This window comes from Phoca vitulina, unplaced genomic scaffold (genome assembly GCF_004348235.1).
Source record: "Phoca vitulina isolate PV1807 unplaced genomic scaffold, GSC_HSeal_1.0 scaffold20, whole genome shotgun sequence".
Taxonomy (NCBI): Eukaryota; Metazoa; Chordata; class Mammalia; order Carnivora; family Phocidae; genus Phoca; species Phoca vitulina.
This window is the reverse complement of record NW_022589723.1, coordinates 32,988,028-33,010,331: the sequence shown is the minus strand read 5'-3', so window position 1 is coordinate 33,010,331 and position 22,304 is coordinate 32,988,028. Positions and strand designations below refer to the sequence as shown.

The window sequence follows — 22,304 nt, the reverse complement described above, 5'->3', positions numbered from 1 at the left end:
GAGATAAGTGGATGGATTTTTATTTTTATTTATTTATTTATTTATTTATTTATTTATTTATTTTTTTAAAGATTTTATTTATTTATTTGACAGAGAGAGACACAGCGAGAGAGGGAACACAAGCAGGGGGAGTGGGAGAGGGAGAAGCAGGCTTCCCGCCGAGCAGGGAGCCCGATGCGGGGCTCGATCCCGGGACCTGGAATCATGACCTGAGCCGAAGGCAGACGCTTAACGACTGAGCCACCCAGGCGCCCCATGTGGATGGATTTTTAAATGTTAAGAAGTGCCTTTGATGTGACTTGCAGGACTTCTAATGACTAGCTTGACAGGTTAATTGATTAGCTATGATGGTGAGGGAAAAACATCACTGAAGGTTAGTGTTGGAAAGACCCTTAAAAATCATCTAATACAATCAGTTTACTTTATAAATGGAGTGAAGTGGTTTGCCCTCGGTTTACAGAGCAGGGTATCAAAGGTGTGGGATGAGAAAACAAGATGCCTCAGCTCCCAGTCATAAATCACTAGTTGATGATTGTTTGACTTACTGCTGATGTAAAAATCATTTTGTTAAAAATGACTAGAATGCTAGAGACATTTGCATCAAGGCCTTAAAAAGAATACATAACATGAAAATATTCATCTCAGCATTACTTGTAAGATTGAAAAATTGCAGCTGTCCAACATTTGGGTATTGATTAAAAAGATTCTGACACACCCAAGTGATGGGATAGTCTATGATATCATCACAAAAGATAAAAATTGTGGATGACTTTTGATGGTGTAGGAAGATACACAAAAATAGCAAGAGAAGGATGTAAAGTCATAAAAGCAACATGACTTCAGCTTTGCAAAAATATTATACATAGAGAAGACTAGATGAGAATATAACAAAATGTTAACAGCCAGTGGTTAATATTAGCAGAATATTAGCAATAAGTGCAATTATATTTAGACTTTCATGTATGTTCTGGAATGTGCTATCTGATATGGTAGCCACTAGCCACTTGTGGTTATTGAGCATTTAAAATGTGCCTGGTTCAGGGGTGCCTGGGTGGCTCAGTCAGTTAAGTGTCTGACTTTGGCTCAGGTCGTGATCCTGGGGTCCTGGTATCAAACCCCACCTTATCGGGCTCCCTGCTCAGTGGGGAGTCTGCTTCTCCCTCTCCTGCTGACCCTCCCCTTGATCAATCAGTCTCTCTTGAATGCACGCTCTCTCTCTCTCTCATAAATAAACAAAATCTTAAAAAAGAAATGTGGCTGGTTTAAATGGAGATGTGCTCTAAATGTAAAATACTAGATTTTGAAGACTGAGGAGATAAAAAAGAACATGAAATATCTCATTAGTAATATTTTATACTGATTATATGTTGAAATGATAATATTTTGGTTATGTGGGGTTAAATAAAACACATTATTAAGACTATGTTCGGCTATTTTTTTGTTATATTTTTAAACAAGGCTACTAGAAAATGAAAAATTACACGTGGCTTACATTCTATTTCTATTGGATTGATTGCCGAAAAGCCCGTTGTAAGCTCAGCAAGAGACAGGGCTGGGTGTGGTGCGGGAATACTGCAGGGGCCCCAGCTCTCTGCGGCTCTGACAGGCCCTCCTGCACCAGGAGACCTGGCACAAAGCGGGCAGAACACAGGGCAGAAGGCAATTCAGAAACTATGACAACCTCATCAACCTTCAAAAAAGCATGTGAGAGGCAAAGACAGGATCAGGCAGCAGCAGGCTTGCCCACAGTTGTCCCCTTCCCAGGTTCTGCCTCCTGTTTGGGCCACAAGCTTTGGGATGAAAAGGTAATATGCTCCCGTGAGGAAGGTATGGGAGAGAGGCCCAGTATTGAGCCCTTTCTGCCTCGGGTGCTCCATGCGGTGACGGCTGCCTGGTCGCCCAGCTGCAATGGCCTCTTTCCTGTGACAGGCAGGGTGGATGGGTGGCAGAGCCTACAGATGCAGGCACAGGTACTCAGGCCCACATTTTGTGTCTGTCTCCACTTGCAAATAAAGTAGCAAAGAGTTTGGACTTGCCAACCCTCTCTGATGGGCTCCCGGGTAGGTATGGGACTGACAGACTCATTTATAGATGAAACAACATTTGTGGAAAAATCATAGAATTTCAGGGCTTGAAGGATTCCTAGATGTTTTGCACATTCATCTTTAGGTTTTCCCGTTCTTTTTCTACATCACCTTCTTCTTTTATTGTAAGGAAAAGAACCTGAGGTCAGGACAAGCTATGTGGCTTGCTGAAAGCCCCACCCTTGATACCAGCATCTGAGGCAAATATCCCTGATCTTTGGCAAGTTGCCTCTCTGGGCCACACTTTCCTCCACTAATCACTGGGGAGGATAGTCCTGACAGGCCCTCCCTCACTTGCGTCCAGCTGCAACTATGAGGCTGACTGGGAATTGTGAAGATTTCTCACCCTGTAGAGAATTCTTTAAAAGGCAGATTCTCCAGCTAAGGCAAGTGGGAGATGAAGCACTGAGAATTCACCTACCACAGGGATGGTATCAGGCCTTTAGAGCAGGGTGTGATACAAGCTTATCCTCAGCAGCCTGTCTTGGTTAAGGCACAGGTGCACCCCCTCCCATGTAGTCCCAACATGACAGGAAATCCACCACTGGGTTCTTTCTAGAGTGAGACCAAGCCCTCTGTCAGACCCATGGGTCCCTATAGCTATGGCTAAGCTAGAGAGGCCAGGCCACCTGCCCAGCCCCTCTATTTGCTGGTCATCATAGGCACGGGTAAGCCAAGGTTCCCCCTATCCTTACTGGTTAGGTTAAATACAGAGCCAAGGCCTTACCACTTTGGAGGCCAAAATCCATTGACGTGACATGATCTAACTTTAATTTTAAAGGGTTATTCTGGATGTAGTGGGGAGAAGAGACCACAAGCGGTCAAGGATGGAAAGAGGGAGGCCACTTGGGAGGCCATTGCAATAAACTGGGTGAGAGATGGTGGTAGCTGGGCCGGCATGGTAACAGCAGAGGATGGGAGAAGTGGTCATATTATAGATACACTTCAAAACTGCAACCTAAAGGACTTTGTTGATGGGTTGAATGCAGGGTGTGAAAGAAAGAGGGGTCAAGGATATCTTCAAGACTTTTGCCCTGAGAAAATGAAAGGATGGAATTACTATGTACTGAGTGGGGTAGACTGCTAGAGAAATAGTTTCAAGGGTAATATCAAGATTTCAGGTTTGGGCATTTTGAGTTTGAGATGCTTTTGTTGAATGATCTTCTAGAGGTTCGGATGAGATCTCAGGTACCTTTTCTCCCTTCTCAGCTGTAAAATCAGGAGAATATGCTTGGTCAGGTATAGGGATAAAGCAGAATCTGTCCCTGGTAGGGAGGCATCTTTTTCTCTACTATCACATTTGGGCCTTGAGCTCAAGGCCATCCTTGTCTGAGGAGAGGCAAGGTCTACAGACCTTAGTCTACAGGACCTACAGGATATGGGGCCTTCCATAGGGGACGTGCTTCTCACCATGTTTAGGCCAAGATGAAATAAGGTTGAGAAGGATAGAGGCAGCTTGGTAGAGGAAAGAAGTGACTGCCCCTTGAGGGTAGTGGAGTCTAGAGGGGCCTACACCTTGAGGGTGGCAGGTGGCTTCGCTAGCATAGCAAGAGCACTGGACCAGAGTTACAGGACCTCACTGGGAGTGTTGGCCTGGCCCTTTGCTATGTGACCTTAACTTTCTTGTTTCTGGGCCTCAGCTTCCTTGCATGTTAACACAGACCTATCTGCAACGGTCTCTATCTCTGAGGGGTATTGTGAGGATCCAGTGACTACAAGAGAAACTCTATGAGTCTATTACTGTGGGGTCTGGCAGACTCAAATCTGTTTGGACCCTGACTTCTTCCCTGTGTCTCTGCCAGGACAGGCAGAAGAACTCACTTGCTTGGCTCTTGACTTCATTGTTTTTGCCTGCTCCTCAGAGATGGGGACCACTTTACCCTCTTCTCAGATGCTATTAAAAACAGGCTCTAGAATCCTGGCTATCATACAGAGAATGTATTGCCTCAGGTAGCTACTAAGTGGTATCTCTTCCCATGTTGACCATCAGCAGACAGCACTGAGATCCCCGTTGTGGTAAACAACATACATGATACTTAATTTTAAAGAATTGGTACATGCACTGTAAGAATTTTCAGTTGGCAAAATATGAATGTGATTATGATATTTGGTAAGAACTGTGTATTATATTTTAAAAAAATGAATAGGAAGGCCCAGGGGCCTGCAGCATCTTGGCATGTTGCCACCTAGTGGCAGCTGCTGGGATGGCCCAGTCTCTTGGAGAGGCTAAGGAGAGCCGCTGTTGCCCCATATGGGGCAGTCACCCTGGGGCCCTGATCAACAATTGAGACTCTTAGTATTCATCTTGGAGGCCTTCCCCTCTGTCCCTATTGATCCTATTTATCCTTCTGGCCACGATTTAAACCACAGCTCGACGAGGCTATCTCTGAGCAACCACAGCATTCAATTTCTGTACCACCCACCCTGGACACTGCTTTATATTGGGCGTTTGGAGTCTGTGAGGCCAGAGGCAGCAGAAAATCTGGGCCCTGCCGCTTGGCGCTCAGGGCCCAGTAGTCCACCATGCCTAGGGCCTCCATGATTTCCAAAGGCCTTCAAAATATTTGGATTCTGGAAAAAAAAAGTGATACTGGCTCCCAAATATAAAATGAAAACTACAAAGTAACAATAAATGTTTTTAAAATATCGACAAAATTTGCATGTTGGTTAAATGCAACACAACTCATACAGTTATATCTAAATCCTATTCCACAAGAGTGCATTTTAATACATTTACTATGATGTACGGTGATGGGCTCTCTAAAGCCAAAAATACTCAGGGCCCAGAGAGGTCTTAAACAATTCTGTCCTGCAGACCTGAAATGACCTCTATCATTCCCATGTCCCCATTTTATGGATGAGACTCTGGGAGGTGAACGGACTGGCTCAGGTCCCTCAGTTAGGGGAAGAGCTGGGACCAAAGCCCGGGTTTCCCGAGTTCCAGTCCAGCTCTTTCCATAACACCTAGTCCCCAGCGTTAAGAGTCTAGTTGCTTTGCAGTGCCAGAAGCTTCTCTGTGACTTTGCAAGTTCTTTCAGGATGTGCAGGAACTATATTCGAAATTAATTTGGGGATCCAAAATGGAAAACATTTAAATCCTCATCATCAGCAGCTCTTTTGATGTTTTTCACTTTTGTTAAAAAAAAAACCACACACAAGCATTTTAACATACTCTTGCCTTTTCTGCTTCCTTTTCCAAGTTACTTCCACTACTTCTATACATTTATGATCCTCCCTCGATTACTTTCAAGACTGATGGCCTACTAATATTATTTGTATTAAGGTACAGAATTGTATACTCATTTCTTTTTTCTTCTTAAGTATTTCCTTACTTTTTTTTAATCATGAATTTTTAGAAGACCATTTTCTTATTTTGACATTAGGCACTAAACTATAATAAACACGAAAACCCAATTTTTATAACCTATTACAGGTTTCTAGGACTAGTAATTGTATATGCTTCTTCCATGGCAATTCAATATAATCATCTCATACTGTAAATAGTTATTCTCCTCCTTTAATTTTCATGCTATAAATGTCAGGGCTGGTGAATGATTTGCGTAGCTGAAAAGTATTCCTTTAAAGTTACTACAAATAATCTCCAAAAGGCTTTTGTGTGCGTTTTCAAAGCAGAAAGCTCTTGCTTGGTAGTTCTCACTGGGGAGGATCCCTGTGCCCAGTCATGTGGACACAGAAGGTTGGGGTACAAAGTGAGATGAGGATGAGCGCACCGCGCTGGACCTGTCAGGGCAATGAGTTGGCAGCACAGTTTGCCTGTCCTTCCCACTTTCCTTGACATTTGCAGGAAATCAGAATTTTTTTTTTTTTTTATAAAGACCAGCCTCTGTTGCAGAATATGTAGGCAAAGAAACAAAGGCAGTCAGAGCTATGGCCTTGGACTTGGTCTAGTCCAGACCCCCTCAAGCCCTGGGCTTGAGGCTGCAAGAGGGGAAGAGACCCGGTCAGGAGCAGAGTTCAGATCAGAGCTCAGAGCTCTTGACTGCAAGTCCAAGGCAAGTTTGTTTACATTTGGGAAATTCCTAAAGAGGAGAATTAGACTGAGAGCGGGGACTCATCTTATTCATATTTGCATCCTGCATAATACCTACCACAGCACTCGCGATGTAAGTGTACACAATAAATCTTTGTTGGATTACTCAATAATACATAACACAGGGGAAAATAACACAGGGAAAAAAAAAGTCTTCCCTTTAAAACACAGACAGACACCATGTCCAACCTGTAAGGATGGCTGACACAGTAACAAGTGTTGGCAAAGATATGGAGAAATTGGAAGCCCATACATTGCTAGTGAGATTGTAAAATGGAACAGCCTCTTTAAAAAACAGTTTGGTAGTTTCTCAAAAAGTTAAACTTATGGTTGCCAAACAACCCATCGATTCTACTCCTAGGTATATAACCAGAAATGAAAGCATGTATCCGCACAAACACTTGCACACGAATGTTCGCAGCAACATTATTCACACCAGTCAAAAGGTGGAAGCAACCCAAATGTCCATCAGCTGATGAATAGATAAACAAAATGTGGTATGTCCATAGAATGGGATATTATTTAGCCATTAAAAGGAATGAAGCCCTGATATCTGCTATGACATGGATGAACCTTGAGAACATTAATGTTAAGTGAAAGAAGTCACAAAGGATGACCTACTGGATGATCCATGTTATATGAACTGTCCAGAACAGGGAAATCCACAGAGGCAGAAAATGGTTTTCAGTGGCTGGGGAAAAGAGGGCATGGGAAATGATTTTTCATGGGTTTCAGGATATCTTTTTAGCGGTAAGGGAAATTGTCTAAAATTGGGTAATGGTGATGGTGGTATAACTCTGAATTACTTAGAAACCACTGCAGTGCACATTTTAAAAGGGTGGATTTTATGGCAAAGGATATCTCAGGAAAGCTGTTATACTCACATGCACGCACAGAATCTGGTCTCCAGGAGACCCAATTCTTGGAAGGATGCCTACACAACTTGTATGGCTACTTGTTGGAATCCAGTCAAGTGTGTAAGTAACGACGGAATGAGGAAGCCTGTGATAAACCACCTTCCAAACTGCCCTCTGAATTTATCCAAGGTATTCTTCAAGTCTCTACTTCAAAAAGCTTCTCCAGATGTGGGTGAAAATTATCTGCTTCATACACTAAATCAAAATAGCGCCCAGCAAGGGTTAATACCTCGGCCCAGTAAGCAGTCATGGGCTGGTAGGGATAATGTTTTAGCTTATGTCAAAGAGACTCAATTAGCTCTGAAAACACAATGTCACTTTTCCAAAATGCGGTGCACTTCTGTCTCCTCCCCATGCAGGCCTTCATTTTGTACCAACTCCTAGACTAAGTGGGGCTGGTCATGGTCAGATCCAGAAGAGAGACAGGGCGGGTCAAGCAAGAGGGCACGTGACACGGGAAAGCTCTGTCCGAGACATGTCCCCTTCCCTTCTTCCCTTCTGTTGCTCATTCCAGGGCCCTCCCAGCACCTTAGCCTGCCTTCTGCGGCTTGGGGCTCCCCAGGGACACTTCCTCATCCCCATCAAATTAATCTAATAACCCCATACATCCTGACTAATTTGGTGACAGGAGAGGGCTGGGTGCCAGGTAACATGTTTGTCGTCATGGAACCTTTTGGATTTGGCTATCCTGTGAGCTGAGTCTGAATTCCATGACTGTGCCTTTGTTGTCTGTAGACTCTGGAGTTTGAAAGGTTCAGCAGCCCATCGAGCCAATATGCCATCTTTTTTTGATAGCTGCAGTGTTTAGAAAGCTGCCTATTTGACCATGTGGAGGATAGACTTCAGGAGGCAGACTGGGGGAAGGAAAAAGGAAGGGAAATTAATGTGTGTTAAGGGTCTACCATGCACAATGCACTTTGGTATTTTCTTACGTCATCCTCACAACCACGTTGTGAGGTAAGTACTAACATCCCCATTTTATTGACGTGGAAGTGAAGAAGGCTCAAAGAACCCAAAAACGTGCCGCATTCCGCAGTGAAGCAGCGGGGGCTAGGATTACCCTGTAGGTTTGCTGTACTCTGAAGTCCAGGCTGTCTCTCCTGCACTTGATCTTGGACATTTCTCTCCACCTGGGAGGGAAACAAATGCTTGGTAGGATGTAAGAGAGCACCATGATGGCCGCAGTCACACCCAGAAGCTCCAGCATTTACTAGGTGGCTCCGAATCCAGAGGAAGGCCTGTGATTTACCGTGGGACTTTGGGCAAGCCACTTAACAACCTTCTGCCTCACCGTCCCATTATTTGTCTGTAAAGCACTTGGAGAGCCTCTAATAAAGGAGCTGTATAAAGACAAAGAAATACTGTCCTTCAGTGTAGGCAGAAAGCCAAGGTTCCTGCCCGTGATCAATGAAAGTCCTATGGCACTTCCCAGAAATGTATGGGTGGAGCTTTAGGGCCTTGGGAAAAATTCCAGTTGAGTAGTTGCTGACTGAAAGTCACCCGTAGTTCCACCTGAGTAAGTGTTCCTCAGTCCTGGCTTACCTGTCAGGGCTCTGCTGCTATGTTCCTCAGTTCCACTGAGCTTCCCCCCAGGGGCTGCTTTTAACTGACCCCCTCTGACACCATTTGTCCCTAGGTTCAGTTTCTAGCAAATGAAAGAAGCAGCATTAAGGGAGACCTTTCCCTCCTTCCTCCTCCTCATCTCTTCTAAAATTCAAGGCACTGTTTCTTAATATTACGCTCAGGAGAATGCACTAGACAGTTCATGGCAGATAAGGGTAAATTTTTAGTTTTGGCTCTACTTATTTTCATAAGTGTGTAGAAAATAATTGTAGAATTCATTTATTCATATTTCCCTCATCAAAAAGTGAATAAAAAAATACAAAATATATGCATTGATGTTTCCCCCCGCCAAATCTGAGATAGTGTATTCTTTGGTATACCATAAGTCTTTAATATGAGTAGAAGTTTTATAGTTATTTCTTTGAAAAGTGCCTCTTTATATTGAGCCTCTTTATTGATGTTCTCTCGTCCTGCACCCTTCTATTTCTGTAGGGCACTCAGTTGTGGCCCCATGGGGTTCAAAAACCTGCTCTTCCAGTTCAGGGAATTGCTGTATGTTCTTCATGGAGCCATATGTGCCCCTTCTCTGGAATTCCTTTGTATTTCCTGTCTATACTCTCCCTTTGGGGGCTGAATTTTATTATTTCATTTGGACTTGTCCTAACTTAGCCTGATCAAGTTTCAGTGGGTTGGTTTGATATCATTTACATATTAAGACAGTTGTGGAGAGTTATCGAAAAAGGTTAAAAAGCCACACATAAATGAGTAGGTACTCTAGTCTGGGCTAGGGAGGTGGCATGATAGGGGAAGACCCACTCCAACCAAGAAGTGAAGCCGTTCCATTTATTGATTTATAAGGGCTTGGAACAATAGGCAGCACAATGAATCTTACGTTTAAGAAAGCAAAATATATGTTTAAAGGAATATACGTATTGCTAAAACAGTTCTATTTATGCAAAAGATTCATGTAAGTTTATAAAGGTTTTCAGGGATTTTAAAGGATTTTAAGTGCCGTGTTAGACTGTACTGGTAACAGATGTTCAACGGCGTGCTTAAGTTTTTGTTTTACTGAAAAAGCAATGGATTACTTGATATTTTCTTTTTTAAAAATCATACCAAAGCCACCCTATTTTAAGTATAGCTCTAATTCATTATTTCTAAGAAACATAAATGGTTTAAAATAGCATAAGGGCTTCCAAAGATAAGTATCACTATAGTGGAGCTAGAAGATTTTGTTTGCTAAATATTCCCTTTAGAATCCCAGTCTTTTGTGTCACTTCTTGTTCTTTTTCTATGAAGACAGATGGTGTCAGTAATTGCCTATATATTTAATTAAGTTAAAAAGCTACATAGTTAAGGTTTTGGCAAAAAGTAGGAAATTTTGTGCTATGAGCAAAGAAAGCAAAGGGAAGCAGAAATTGGTAGCATAAGACACTATTCCTCACCAAATACACATTTTGATATCCATATGTGTTGGAATGTTAGAATGCATTTCATGAATCTCATGATAAGAACAAAGGCATTTACCCTGAAAGATGAAGCCCGTAATAGAAATCTAGGTGGCAGTTCTCTTACATTTTGACTGGCTGGATTGGAATGACTCTACCTGTTGTCCATATCACGTCTAACTTGGGCCCAATACTTAGTGGTCATGCTAAACTCTTCTGACACTCAGGTTTCTCATTGGGATTTCTCACCTAGCAGGCTAATCATTGTGAAATTATTATGGGAGGAAAAGCAGTAGCTACTTGTAGAAAGTGGTTTGGAAAACTGACTTAACCATTCTTGTGGTGTCTCTTTTCAAATGTTCCTATCCCACAAATCCACCTTCTGGCTTAATGGCAATATGGTGCTCCCAGCTGTGGTGCTGTGTATGGGCTTGCTCATTTAAACTCTTAAAGCTTAAAAATGGCTACCACAACACTGATTTTATTCCATTTCGCTTAGTCATTAACATTTAATGATTACCTTATGTGCAGAACACAAGGATGGAATATATTTTAAAAAATAGGAGATGTGTTTTCTGGCTTTAGCTGTTCAACTCAATTCAACAAGCATATTGAGGATATACAAGAGAAACATACATTTTCTTTGGTGAAGGTGGTTGAGGAGGGGGAGAGACTTACAAAGAAAGTCACCATCAATTCAATGCAGTACCACAGTGAGCATCTGCTGTGAGAGAAAGAGCACAGGCTCGTCAGCCAGCTTCGTCATGGTTTGAATCCCAGATTTGCCACTTTGTAGCCCTATGACCTTGAACATATCACTCTAGCCTCAGTTTCCTCATCTGTAAATTTGGGATGATAATCATACCCAGTTGTCAGGGTGTGAGGATTAGGAATACTACATGTAAAATATATAACAGAGTGTCTTGCATGTGACAGAAATTCATCAATATTATCATTAATAATTACTCTGGCCATCAATACTATACCTGTGCTCCGAAAGGCTAGAGAATGAAGTGACAGTTGAAGGGAGATTAGTTAAGGTGGGTTTCCATGAGGAGTTGGATTTTGAAACATTTTGAAAGAAGGAAAGTTGTATATGGACAGAAAAGAAAGGAAAGGCAAGTTGTAGGAATGAAGGGAGCATGTGGGAGGCAGGATGAGAATGCATTTATAGAACATGGATGCCACCAAGCTGGTCAGCTTGCTTGCTTGGAGAGTACTTTGGACATGATCAATGAGAAAAGCAATTAGTGCCACATGGTGGGAGGGGGAAGATTCAGGATTCAGTTTTAAGAAACAGGTTAAGGCCTAGAGCAAATTACCTTGTACTTCGTCAACCCAACATTATTGTACTGGTAAAATTAAGTTAAAATGAACGTTAAGGACAACTTCGAAAGGGAAAATTTACCACATGAAAAGTCTTGACCTCAAGTGACAGCTGGAAGCTAGGGCCACTCAGCTTTAGTTTTGTGAGGGTGGACAAGCTGTTAAACACATGTACATGGAGAACCTTCTGGTCTTTCTTAGCATTGGCAGGAAGCCTTTTCCTTTGCTCCTCCTACCTGCTGCCCTCCTGAGTCCTGCAGAGATGTGGTACCTCCTAAGAAGTGCAGGATGCAGTGTGAGTGCCCGGATTTGCCCTGCCCTGCCAGTGTTTCTGGTGATTAAAGTTAGTTAAAGACCTCAAAGTCTGGAGAGAAGTGTCTGGGCTTCATTTGAAAGGAAGCAAGGATCTCCATGGTGAGAGTGGACATCCGAAGTCCTGGATGGGACGACTAGATTTAAACAGAGGAACTGGGTCTATTATATGTAGACCAACCAAAGTTCTACCCAAGAGCCAATGTTTAGGCTTGGGTTCAATCTTTCTAAAGGTTAAGGTTTACAGTATAAGAGGGTTAACCCAACATTTAAGGACAGTCGCATATGGTAATATTACATATAGCAAAATTGGCCGCTAGTTTACCTGCACTATCAGTGTTAAGAAACGGAACTGTAATTTTTACTGTAAAATTTACTGTCATCATTGCCTTTGTGCTTATTGTAGAAGCCATCATCATTATTATTACTTGTATATTACAGGTCTCTTTCATTGACATGAAGATGCAGACCTTTTAAAGGGACAGGTCTTTTACTTAAATGCTTCAAAACCCTTCGGGATCTATTTTCCCTTCACTAGGTATTAACTTGTGATTAACAATGTGCCTATTATAGCATTAAAAAACTCTGAATAATAGGCACTGCTGTTTATACCAAAGGCCTATTAAATTTTAATTTAGATATAAACGGTTAACCTTCTTATATATAAATAAAATACCTTCCCTAAAGAGAAAAGTAAATCTCATTGAGGTCCCTTGGTGAATACCTTGTATATCTTGAAAACAGAGATAGGGAGATCTTGCAAATGAGAGTGCTAGAGGGGGACTCAGAGAGAAGTATTCATTCATTCATTTAATAAATATTTATTGTGGAGCTATTATATGCTAGACGTGGTGCTAAGTGCTGGGTATACAGCAATGAATAAGAAGGAATTATGATATTTCTGTAGACTTTGGTTTTTCTACTCTCTGAAATAAATATATTCATTTTTGATGCTTATATATCACTTTGAGATGATGATAATGCTCACTGACTTTTAAAAATAATGCTAATTCCATTCAGATTCCACTCACAAGTTGAGAACCTGCTGAGGGCTCGGGTGACAGCTTTACATGTGATTATGCCGTTTGATTTAATAAGAACAACACCTTATATCAGCTCAGCCTCTCAGAACATCCTGTGGGAAGGAGGGCAGGAATTCACCATTTGTCAAGGGAAAAACAAGGCTCCAAGAGGTCCAGTGAGTTGTCTAAAGTATCACAACTGGCTAATGGACAGATTGGGGCCAAAACCTATCACCTGTCATGATGAAAATACTTTCAGCTATCTCTTTTTTTCTCTTCTAGGCTGATAGATTTGTATTAGACACTCTTAGGGACAGTTTTCAGAATGCGTGGGATATTCTCTGATAGACGTCAGGGTCTCCGTTTTTGTCTTTCCTCAAATTTGCATTGACAACAAGTCCCACTTCCTTCTGTGGCTACCTTTTATATCTGGGAAGGGCCATGACTAGTTTGCCTGAGGCCGTTTTTCATCTAAACTCTTTTCTTAAGCATTGGATTTCCCTTTTTTTTTCTTTTTTAAAGATTTATTTATTTTAGGTGGGTGGAAGGGGCAGAGGGAGAGGGAGAGAGAGTCTCAAACTCTGTGCTGAGCATAGAGCCCAACACAGGACTCGATCCTATGACCCTGAGACTGTGACCCCAGCCAAAATTAAGAGCTCTTAACCCACTGAGCCACCCAGGTGTCCCTTCCTTTCCCCTTTTTAAAAAAAGTAATAACTATCAATGATCACAATACAGATGAAAGTTCACAATTATTTAAAAGCCAACAAGTTTTTAATCTGGAAATTTCAATAGAAACCATCTTTGCCAATCTATCTGTTTAGCGACTTTCTATAAAGAAAAGGAACTGGAGAGTGATATATAAATGCATATTTATAAGAGGCAAGTCAGATACAATGTTTGTAAAATTTAGATCCTCACTTTTACCCCATATGTGTTTGTGCTTTTCTACCCCCAACCTTCACAGTATCTTTCCCACTTGGAATGCACTCTTTCTTATCTTTCTTCAAATCCTAATTATCTTTCAGCTCAAATCCCACCTATTCTGTACAAACCTTTCTTGATTGCTCCAAACAGAAGGCAGTTAAACTGACATTACCTTTTTGATGTCTCTTTTATTGTTCTATGTTGTTGTCACTTACGTTTTTACTTGTAATTCATTTTTCAAGTCTGTCTCTCCCACTAGATTGTGAACTCCCTAAGGGCAGGCCTCCACTTCTTTTGCATCTTTGCAGCCTTTGTAGCACCTACTAAAATGGCTTGTACATAATAGATGCTCAATAAATACTAGCTCTTTTTTTTAGAATTTCCCAGAATTGAATTAGTAAGCTCAACAGATCTGGATATTCTAGAAGCTCCAAGAGTCCATCAATCAACTGGCTATCACATGACTATCATTGTGTTAGATATCAGGAAGAGGTAAAAAATGCAAGGTCCAGTGTATTTTCTACAGGATTTACAAATTTCACGAAGGCAATATTTATGCCTAGGAACCAGTAAGAGTAAAAAACAATTGTGTGTGTGTGTATCAGATGAAACTGGGTGATGGATGTGAAATTAGCTTCCTCATGACAGGGAAAAGGTCTTGTTTATATCTCTGTTCCTTCAGATGCTAGCATAGGGCCAGAGTAAGCCCTTGGAAATTATTTGTTTAATGAACATGTTGGTCTGTCTTCAATCTGAAGCCTTTGGTAGGTGTTTCATGCCCCTCCTGGAACCCAGTGGATACTGCCCATCAAAGACCCTGGCTCCAAGACCCATTAGGGTAATACTTGCTGCTCTTTGTTTAAGGGTTGGATCCCTCCATGGTAATATGGCACAGAGCCCCTCCTCTCATCCTCATGTGGTAAGGCCAGATCTCCAATGTGGCTACCTTGTAGCTCTTTGTATTCTGCATGGAGTCTTGGAAAGCCTAGAATTTCCCCATTCCTAGGATCCTGGAATCTTGGACATAAATCCACTGGCAGGAGTGGTTTTATACTATGTTCTTACCACCTCCATTTCCCAGGGACTGGCCTTTTTCCTTTTTTTTTTTTTTTTTTAGAAAAACTGAAGTATAGTTGTTGGCATATGATACTGTATTAGTTTCAGGTGTACAAGATAGTGATTTGACTTTTATATACATTACTAAATGCTCACCATGATAAGCCTGGTTACCATCTGTCACTATACAAAGTTATTATAATGTTATTGACTGCATTCCCTATTCTGTACTTTACATCCCTGTGATTTATTTACTGGTCCTTTTTTTCTTTTATTCCCAATGACCCTGTGTTCTGGCTGATGTTCTCAATATTTAAATGCTATATTTCCAAAACTTTTCCTCCATTCTACTACCTTAGAACCTCACTCTCATCTCCTTAAGGCTGAACAGGATTTTCCACACTCTTATCTGGAGTTGATTCACAATTGTGGGCCTGTCCTTGGTGCACCAGTGTCATTTTATCTCTCTCTTTTTTGGCTCCCAGTCCCCTTTGCTTTTACTATGGTAAGTTGTGGGGGCTCAGCTGGGACCAGAGAGCAAGAGTGTGAGATGGATGCGGTCACCTCAGTTTTCTGCCTCCCACGTCTATTGCAGGACATGTGTGTATGTAAGGTCATGTCTTACACAAAGTGCTTTGTAAGCTATTACATTCTATACAAATTTGTGATTATCATTATTCACATATTTTTTTCTGATTACAAATATAATAATGCTTACTTTTGAAAATGCAAATGCAGAAAGCCCAAAGAACAAAATAGAAGAAATTTTGTTCTCTGTGTTAGTTTTCTATTGCTGCTGTAATAAGTTGCCATAAACTTAGTCGCTTAAAGGGTTGTAAGTCAAAATCTCACTGAGCTAAAATCAAGGGCTCAGCAGGGCTTTATTCCTCCTGGAGGTCCTAGAGGAGCATCTGTTTTCTTGCCTTGTCTATCTTCCAGAGGCTCTCTGCATTCCCTGGCTCACTGTCACTTCCTCTGTTTTCAAAGCTAGCAGAACCCTTGTGATTACATGGGCCACCTGCATAATCCAGGCTGATCTTCCCCTCTCAAGATCCTTAAGTTAATCGCATAGTTACGTTACCACATATGGTAACAGTCACAGGCTTCAGGGCTTAGGACATAGACATCTTTGGGGGCCATTACTCTGCCTACCACACCTCAATCCTCCAATCCAGAAATAATTGTAACTTCTTAGTGTATTTCTTTAGGTTTGTTTTGCTCTGCATGTATGTGTTTTTTTTTTTTCTCTTTATAAAATGGTTATTGTGTTGCATATATTGTTTTGTAATCTACGTTTTACCTTTATATTTTTTTAAGATTTATTTATTTATTTGAGAAAAAGAGAGAGAGCACGAGCAGGAGGGGTAGAGGGAGAGAGAATCTCAAGTGACTCCGTACTGAGTGTGGAGCTTGAAACAGGCCCGATCTCACTCCTGAGATCACGATCTGAGCCGAAACCAGGAGTTGGATGCTCAACCGACTGCGCCATCCAGGTCCTCCCGCTTTCAACTATTCTATAAACAGCTTCCTGTTAAATATTCTTCAAAAGCTTGAGTTTTACTGTTTTCATGACATTCGATTTTATTGCTCTATCATAATTTGCTAAACACATTCTCTATTATTGGAATTTAGGCTATTTGAAAATTTTTGCTGTCCTTAATATAAGGACATATGCATATCTGATTAACATATGCATACATAGACCTTTGTGGTCAGTTCCTTAGATATTTCTAAAAAGCGGGTTCCTGGGGCGCCTGGGTGGCTCAGTCGTTGGGCGTCTGCCTTCGGCTCAGGTCATGGTCCCAGGGTCCTGGGATCGAGCCCCGCATCGGGCTCTCTGCTCAGCGGGAGGCCTGCTTCTCCCTCTCCCACTCCCCCTGCTTGTGTTCCCTCTCTCACTGTGTCTCTCTCTGTCAAATAAATAAATAAAAAATTAAAAAAAAAGCAGATTCCTCTTCTTCTTATATTAATTTTGAGTATGAAAGTAAGTACCATGAAGATATTACTGAAATACATAATTTTTGAATGGGAAGTCTTCTAATAAGTCAAACAAGCTAACCTACTCACTTTATAGCTGAGAAAACTGAGGATAAGAGCAAGTGGTAAGTTAAAGTAATACCTTAATTTAGAAAAAGAACTAGATTCAGCTATTTGAAGCTTTAGCATGACAAAGAGCATTACAAATAAAACACAAATGACAGGGTTCTGTGTCCAAGTACAGGAGGTGTATGGGTGGAGCACAGATGTGGCAGGTGAAGAAGACAGCAGGATTGGTGGGGCAGTTGGTACACTGAACAAACAAATAAATTGATTGAACAAAGAAGCAAATATATTGAGGATCAAGAGACTCAGGTTTCTCACTGTTGGAGAAGGTACTTATTTTTAAGTGTGGAAAAGGGGAAGTCTAGAAAGAATCCTGAAGCGCTGGATTGGCATTAGAGATATTGGCAGAAATGCATGGTTTTAAAATCTATACACTGATAGATACAGGAATAGTTATAGATGCATTCATTTGTGGGTGTGGGTGTGTATGGTACACATATAATACATATACTTCTGAGCTCTGTCCCCTGAGAGTGACCAGAAGCAGTGACACTTCAGTCACAAGGACAGTACTAAGCCCAGATCTTAATACCATCTTCTACTATAAGAACCCAGGGCCCTTGGGTTGATCCTAGGTCCATGGCAGAGAAAATGTAAGATGAACCTGGAATATCTCTTTGTGATAGAAAGTAAGACAGTGCTCAAAGAATGATGGGGACATGTCCAAAGGACACAAGAGTCACCCTGAAGTTCTCCCAGTAGTCAAATCTGGAACACTGTGAGCATCGAAATGATGAAAACATCAAAATACAACTGAAGAAAGTAGAAACTCACACATCAAACTGGTATAAATACATATACGCATATATACATAAATGAAAGATGGAGAAGGAAAAAACTCTTGTTTGCAGTAGATTGCCAGTTAATAAATGTAGAAAACATGATAGAAATAGAGAGTTACCATTTATCACAGTGATGGCAGACCTAGGAGAAAACTGGCAATGGTTGCTAAGTTTCGTGGGTGGAAATTTGATGAGGAATAAAATATTGGTGTACTCCTGGAACACCTTTCTACAAAGTATTACTAATCACTGAAAAAGGAAAAAATAATGATTTTATGGTGGAGAAACATGGCTGGAAAAAGGAAGGAAAAGTCACAAATGACAATCTAGAAGAACGTATTTGTTTTTGTTTTTTTTTTTAATTTTTTATTTACTTATTTGACAGAGAGACAGAGAAAGAGCACAAGTAGGCAGAGTGGCAGGCAGAGAGAGAGGGAGAAGCAGGCTCTCCCCCGAGCAGGGAGCCGGACGTGGGGCTCGATCCCAGGACGCTGGGATCATGACCCGAGTCGAAGGCTTAACTGACTGAGCCACCCAGGCGCCCCTAGAAGAATGTATTTGTAACTTGTATAACAACCAAAGGATAAGAGTTGCTTATGTACAAAAAGTTCCACAAACCAACATTTGTATTATAGTCCAATTAAGTGGGGTAAAAGATATGATAAGGCAATTAAGACAAAATATATAAAGAGGCAACAAACATGAGGAGATGTGCATCATCACGAAAAATCAAAGAAATACTGAGGAAAACAAGATAACATTTTTTCCCCTATTAGACTGGCAAAAATGAGATGATAATATGCCAGTCTCTCCATTGGTACCACAAAGCATGCTAACTAGGAAGGAAATTAAGGTGCTTTCTGAAGTGATGTTACTTGCAAAATGGCTAGAGTATGCCAGTGATTTTGCAAAAAAAAAATTTTTATTGTATATATTACACTTATAAATAAAAATTTAATATGCTTATATATTTTTATTTATATTATTTATACTTTTATTATATATAATTATATATCATTTTATATATATTTTTATATTGTATTATTATATTTTATTATATATATATACATCCATATACACACACACAGAGTTAATCTACTTCCCTTGCCAATGTAAAAACACCCTTTGGTGTACTCACTGAACACTTCCTCTAATGTTTTCTATTGAAAATTGTAACACAGACGACCATATATTCAAATATTAACAGGAAGGGACAAGGAGAGGTCATAATATGATAAAATCACAGATATATGGGTTAATATTTGTTTATCTCATCCATCAAATGATGCCTGAATTCATTCTCTAAAAGTCTTGGCACCACATCTAGTATTTGCTAGAATACCTCTGTTTTTCCTTCCTTCCCTCCCTCCTTCCTTCAACACATATTTACTGAACACCTACTTTGGGCCAGGGCAGAAATAGTGCTGAGAATTGAGTGGGGAGCAAAAAGAGACATGGTACATCTCTTTGGGGGGCTTACAGTCTACAGAGGGAGGTAGCTGTAATCAGATAATCATATAAATAAGTTTAAAATTGTAACTTTAAAATTGTAAGCTAAAGTGGTGGGAAGGAAAGGTACTTGGTGATATGAGAACTCAAAACAGGGAGACTAAGCTTTGTCAGGGAGGTCAGGGAAGGCTTCCTTAAGAAAGTGTGGCTTGAGCTGAAATATGTTGGGTGGGAGGGGGGTTAACTAGGTGAAAAAGAAGAGGCAAGAGCATTTTAGGCAGAGGGGCAGCACATACAAAGGCCCTGTGGCAGGAGATAGTATGATGAGTAAGGGGGACTGAGAGAGGCCATTGTGGTTGGAAGAGAGAAAAAGAGGGGAGTTAGGTGAGAAAAGGCTGACAGGGCACATGGGACCAGCCAAGGTAAGGGTGGAACCTTAATCCCTGAAGCCCAGAAGAGTAGTAAGCCCAGAGATAGGACCAGCCCTGTGTTTGAAGATCCCCCTCCCTGCCATGCAATTTTCCCCATACCAAACTTGAATAAATAAAAACCGCAAGTCAACAGTCCCCATAGTTCCATCCTCATACCACCCCAGGGATCATAGATTAAACCCTCCTTGCTCATGAAGCCTCCCCTGCTTCCCTGCCACCCAGCTCTTTCACCGGAGGGCATTGTTTCTGTCCTCCCTCTACCCCGGGTAGATTTCTGGATGCCCTTCAGTTTGCCCTTTCTCTCTCAATGTGTGGGTCTGAGAAAGGAATGCAGAACTGATCGAGGGCCCAGGAAGGCAAATGGAAAATGATTATTGAGCAAGCTGAAAGCCGCCCAAAACATAAACTCTCACTTTGAAACCATCATCTGACTGAAATGGAGAATCATAAAACTGAGAATAATGAATATGAAACAACTAAAGTACATTTGCAATGTTGGACGGCCAGAGGATATCAGGAGAGCGAGGGCAGAGGCCATTTCACCCTGTCGACAGAGGTCTGGTCACCCAGCACTTACAGAGGTAGAACTGAACATTTTTAAAACTGAGTCCTGTGAAGTCATTACTGAATCTAAGCATTATGATTTTGGGGGGGGGGTGCGGTGAGAAGCAAAGCAAAAAAGACTAAAGTTTTCTGGACCATTTATATCAGAGCCACACAGGTGCATATGAAGAATCTTACAGATGAAATATTGAATAAATAAAAGCATGTTATACAATAATAATATATAGTATGTTATGATCTATAAAAAGTTTTAAGACATGCAAAATGAAACTATCATTTATGGGTTTCTCCGCGCATTATCCAAGCGTAAAGGTATGGAAGGGAATCAGAGCCGCAGCTGTAAGCCGGTGGCTGCCTCCGGAGGAGGAGGGGCCACATTACGAGGATTGGCAAGGAGTGCGTAGGACCGGACGTGGTATCGGCACCACTTTATTTCTTAAGCTGACTGGGGGCACGTGATGTTTATTACATTATTACTATGGCCTTTTTATATTGATGAAATATGTCCATCCCAACACATTTTTAAGAAGAAAAAATGGACAACCTAAGTTGCTGGTGAACTACTGATAAGAAAAGGAACGGAAACAAGGACTCTCTTAAGGTCTTTCTAGTGACTGATGTTCTATTTAAGCTCAAGTTTTAGACAAGTTCAATCCCTGGATGGCATAAAATAGCCTCATGATAAGACATGGGCAGGACACAGGCCCCATCAACAGAGCTATGCGGGATAAGTTGCAGTCACTGAAACTCCAGCAGTACCCGAACAAGAAGATCCTGGGCACAGACCCCATAAATGCTGAATTTACAGAGGCAGCTCATTCGAGGAGCACTGCATCTGAACAACTGCCTGATACTCCCTGTTGTACAGGTGCAGACAGTATGGAGTCTTTATATATTTTAGTATTTCACGTGGCATCAACTTACCTGCTGTTCCAAGGTGGTTGGATCAATAAATGTCACCAGGTCTATAGAAAAGTAACCAACCACATTTCTCATTTTACAAGCATTTCCAATTTTGAGGCACAAAGAACTGAGAACTTGGGGATCCACCGAGGTCTGAGGCATGGTGGTACCAGTAGAGACGAAGGGGCCTTCTGCATGAAGCTGGTCCCCCGTGGACAGCACTCTGATTTCTCCATTGGGCTCGATCAGCATGTCCACCGTCAGGTTGGTGACACTTTCTGTAGGTGGGAACGCTTCCATCGTGCCTCCTGGTGGGAAAAGCATGGAGTAGGTGAAAATGTGCTCATGAGATTGTGTCCACTTAGCACAAGAGGAAAAAGCCCAGGCTTTGGCAGATGGACGTGAGCTCAGATCCTGCATCTGCCATGTCTTGTGAGACTTTGGGCAAGTAGTTTCAGTTCTCTGAACTTCCTTTTTCATCATCTATAAAATGGGCATAATAAAACCTACCTCATGGGGCGCCTGGGTGGCTCAGTCGTTAAGTGTCTGCCTTCGGCTCAGGTCATGATCCCAGGGTCCTGGGTTCGAGCCCCACATCGGGCTCCCTGCTCAGCAGGAAGCCTGCTTCTCCCTCTCCCACTCCCCCTGCTTGTGTTCCCTCTCTCGCTATGTCTCTCTCTGTGAAATAAATAAAATCTTTAAAAAAAAAAAAAAAAAAACCTACCTCACCAGATTGTTGTGAATCTTAGAGATACTGTGTCTATAGTATTTATTCCAGTACTTGGCATATACTAGGACTCAATGAATGTCAGTTTTCATTCACCATAAAGACACCATAAATTCATCAAGGTTGTGCCTATTCATAACATAAACAATGGACTTAAGGACCATAGGCAAATCCCTCATGGGGGAATGAACTGCCCATCGTCTTCGTTTATACCTTGACGACAAGTGCTCTTTCTGTTCAACTTCCCTGCTTTTTGAAGTTTCAACAGGTTAGGACTTTTATCAAGTATAAGAGAACACTGACTATTATGTCAAAGGACTCCTACACAACGCCAGTTGTCAAGCATTTTTTTAAATATAGAGTGCAGGAGATGCGGCCATTCTTGAAGAAGGGTCCCTGCTGATAATGAGAGCTTTATAATTTATCATACTTTACCTTTTGCTCTGAATAACAGAAATCACAGAGGCAAACCTGATGCTCAGCCACAGCAACAATATGAGCCCTGGCTAATTTTGTGAGATAGCTTAGGGATGTCCACAAAACTTACATGGCCCTGATATTTTGTTGTAGGCCTAACACAAATCTTACTGTATACACACCTTTTATAGAAAAAATTTTTAGTATTATTTATAAAGAATA

At 41.4% G+C, this 22,304-nt stretch overlaps 1 protein-coding gene across 5 annotated transcripts in view; it reads right to left on the bottom strand.

Annotated features, from left to right (window-relative positions):
* Positions 1-22,304, bottom strand: part of IQCH (IQ motif containing H) — a 206,262-nt gene that overhangs the window by 29,835 nt on the left and 154,123 nt on the right. For all 5 annotated transcript variants that reach the window (XM_032417798.1, XM_032417799.1, XM_032417800.1 and 2 more), the window contains one exon: positions 20,960-21,246. In XM_032417798.1, coding sequence (XP_032273689.1) covers positions 20,960-21,246 — 287 coding nt within the window. The remainder of the gene's footprint in view (positions 1-20,959; positions 21,247-22,304) is intronic.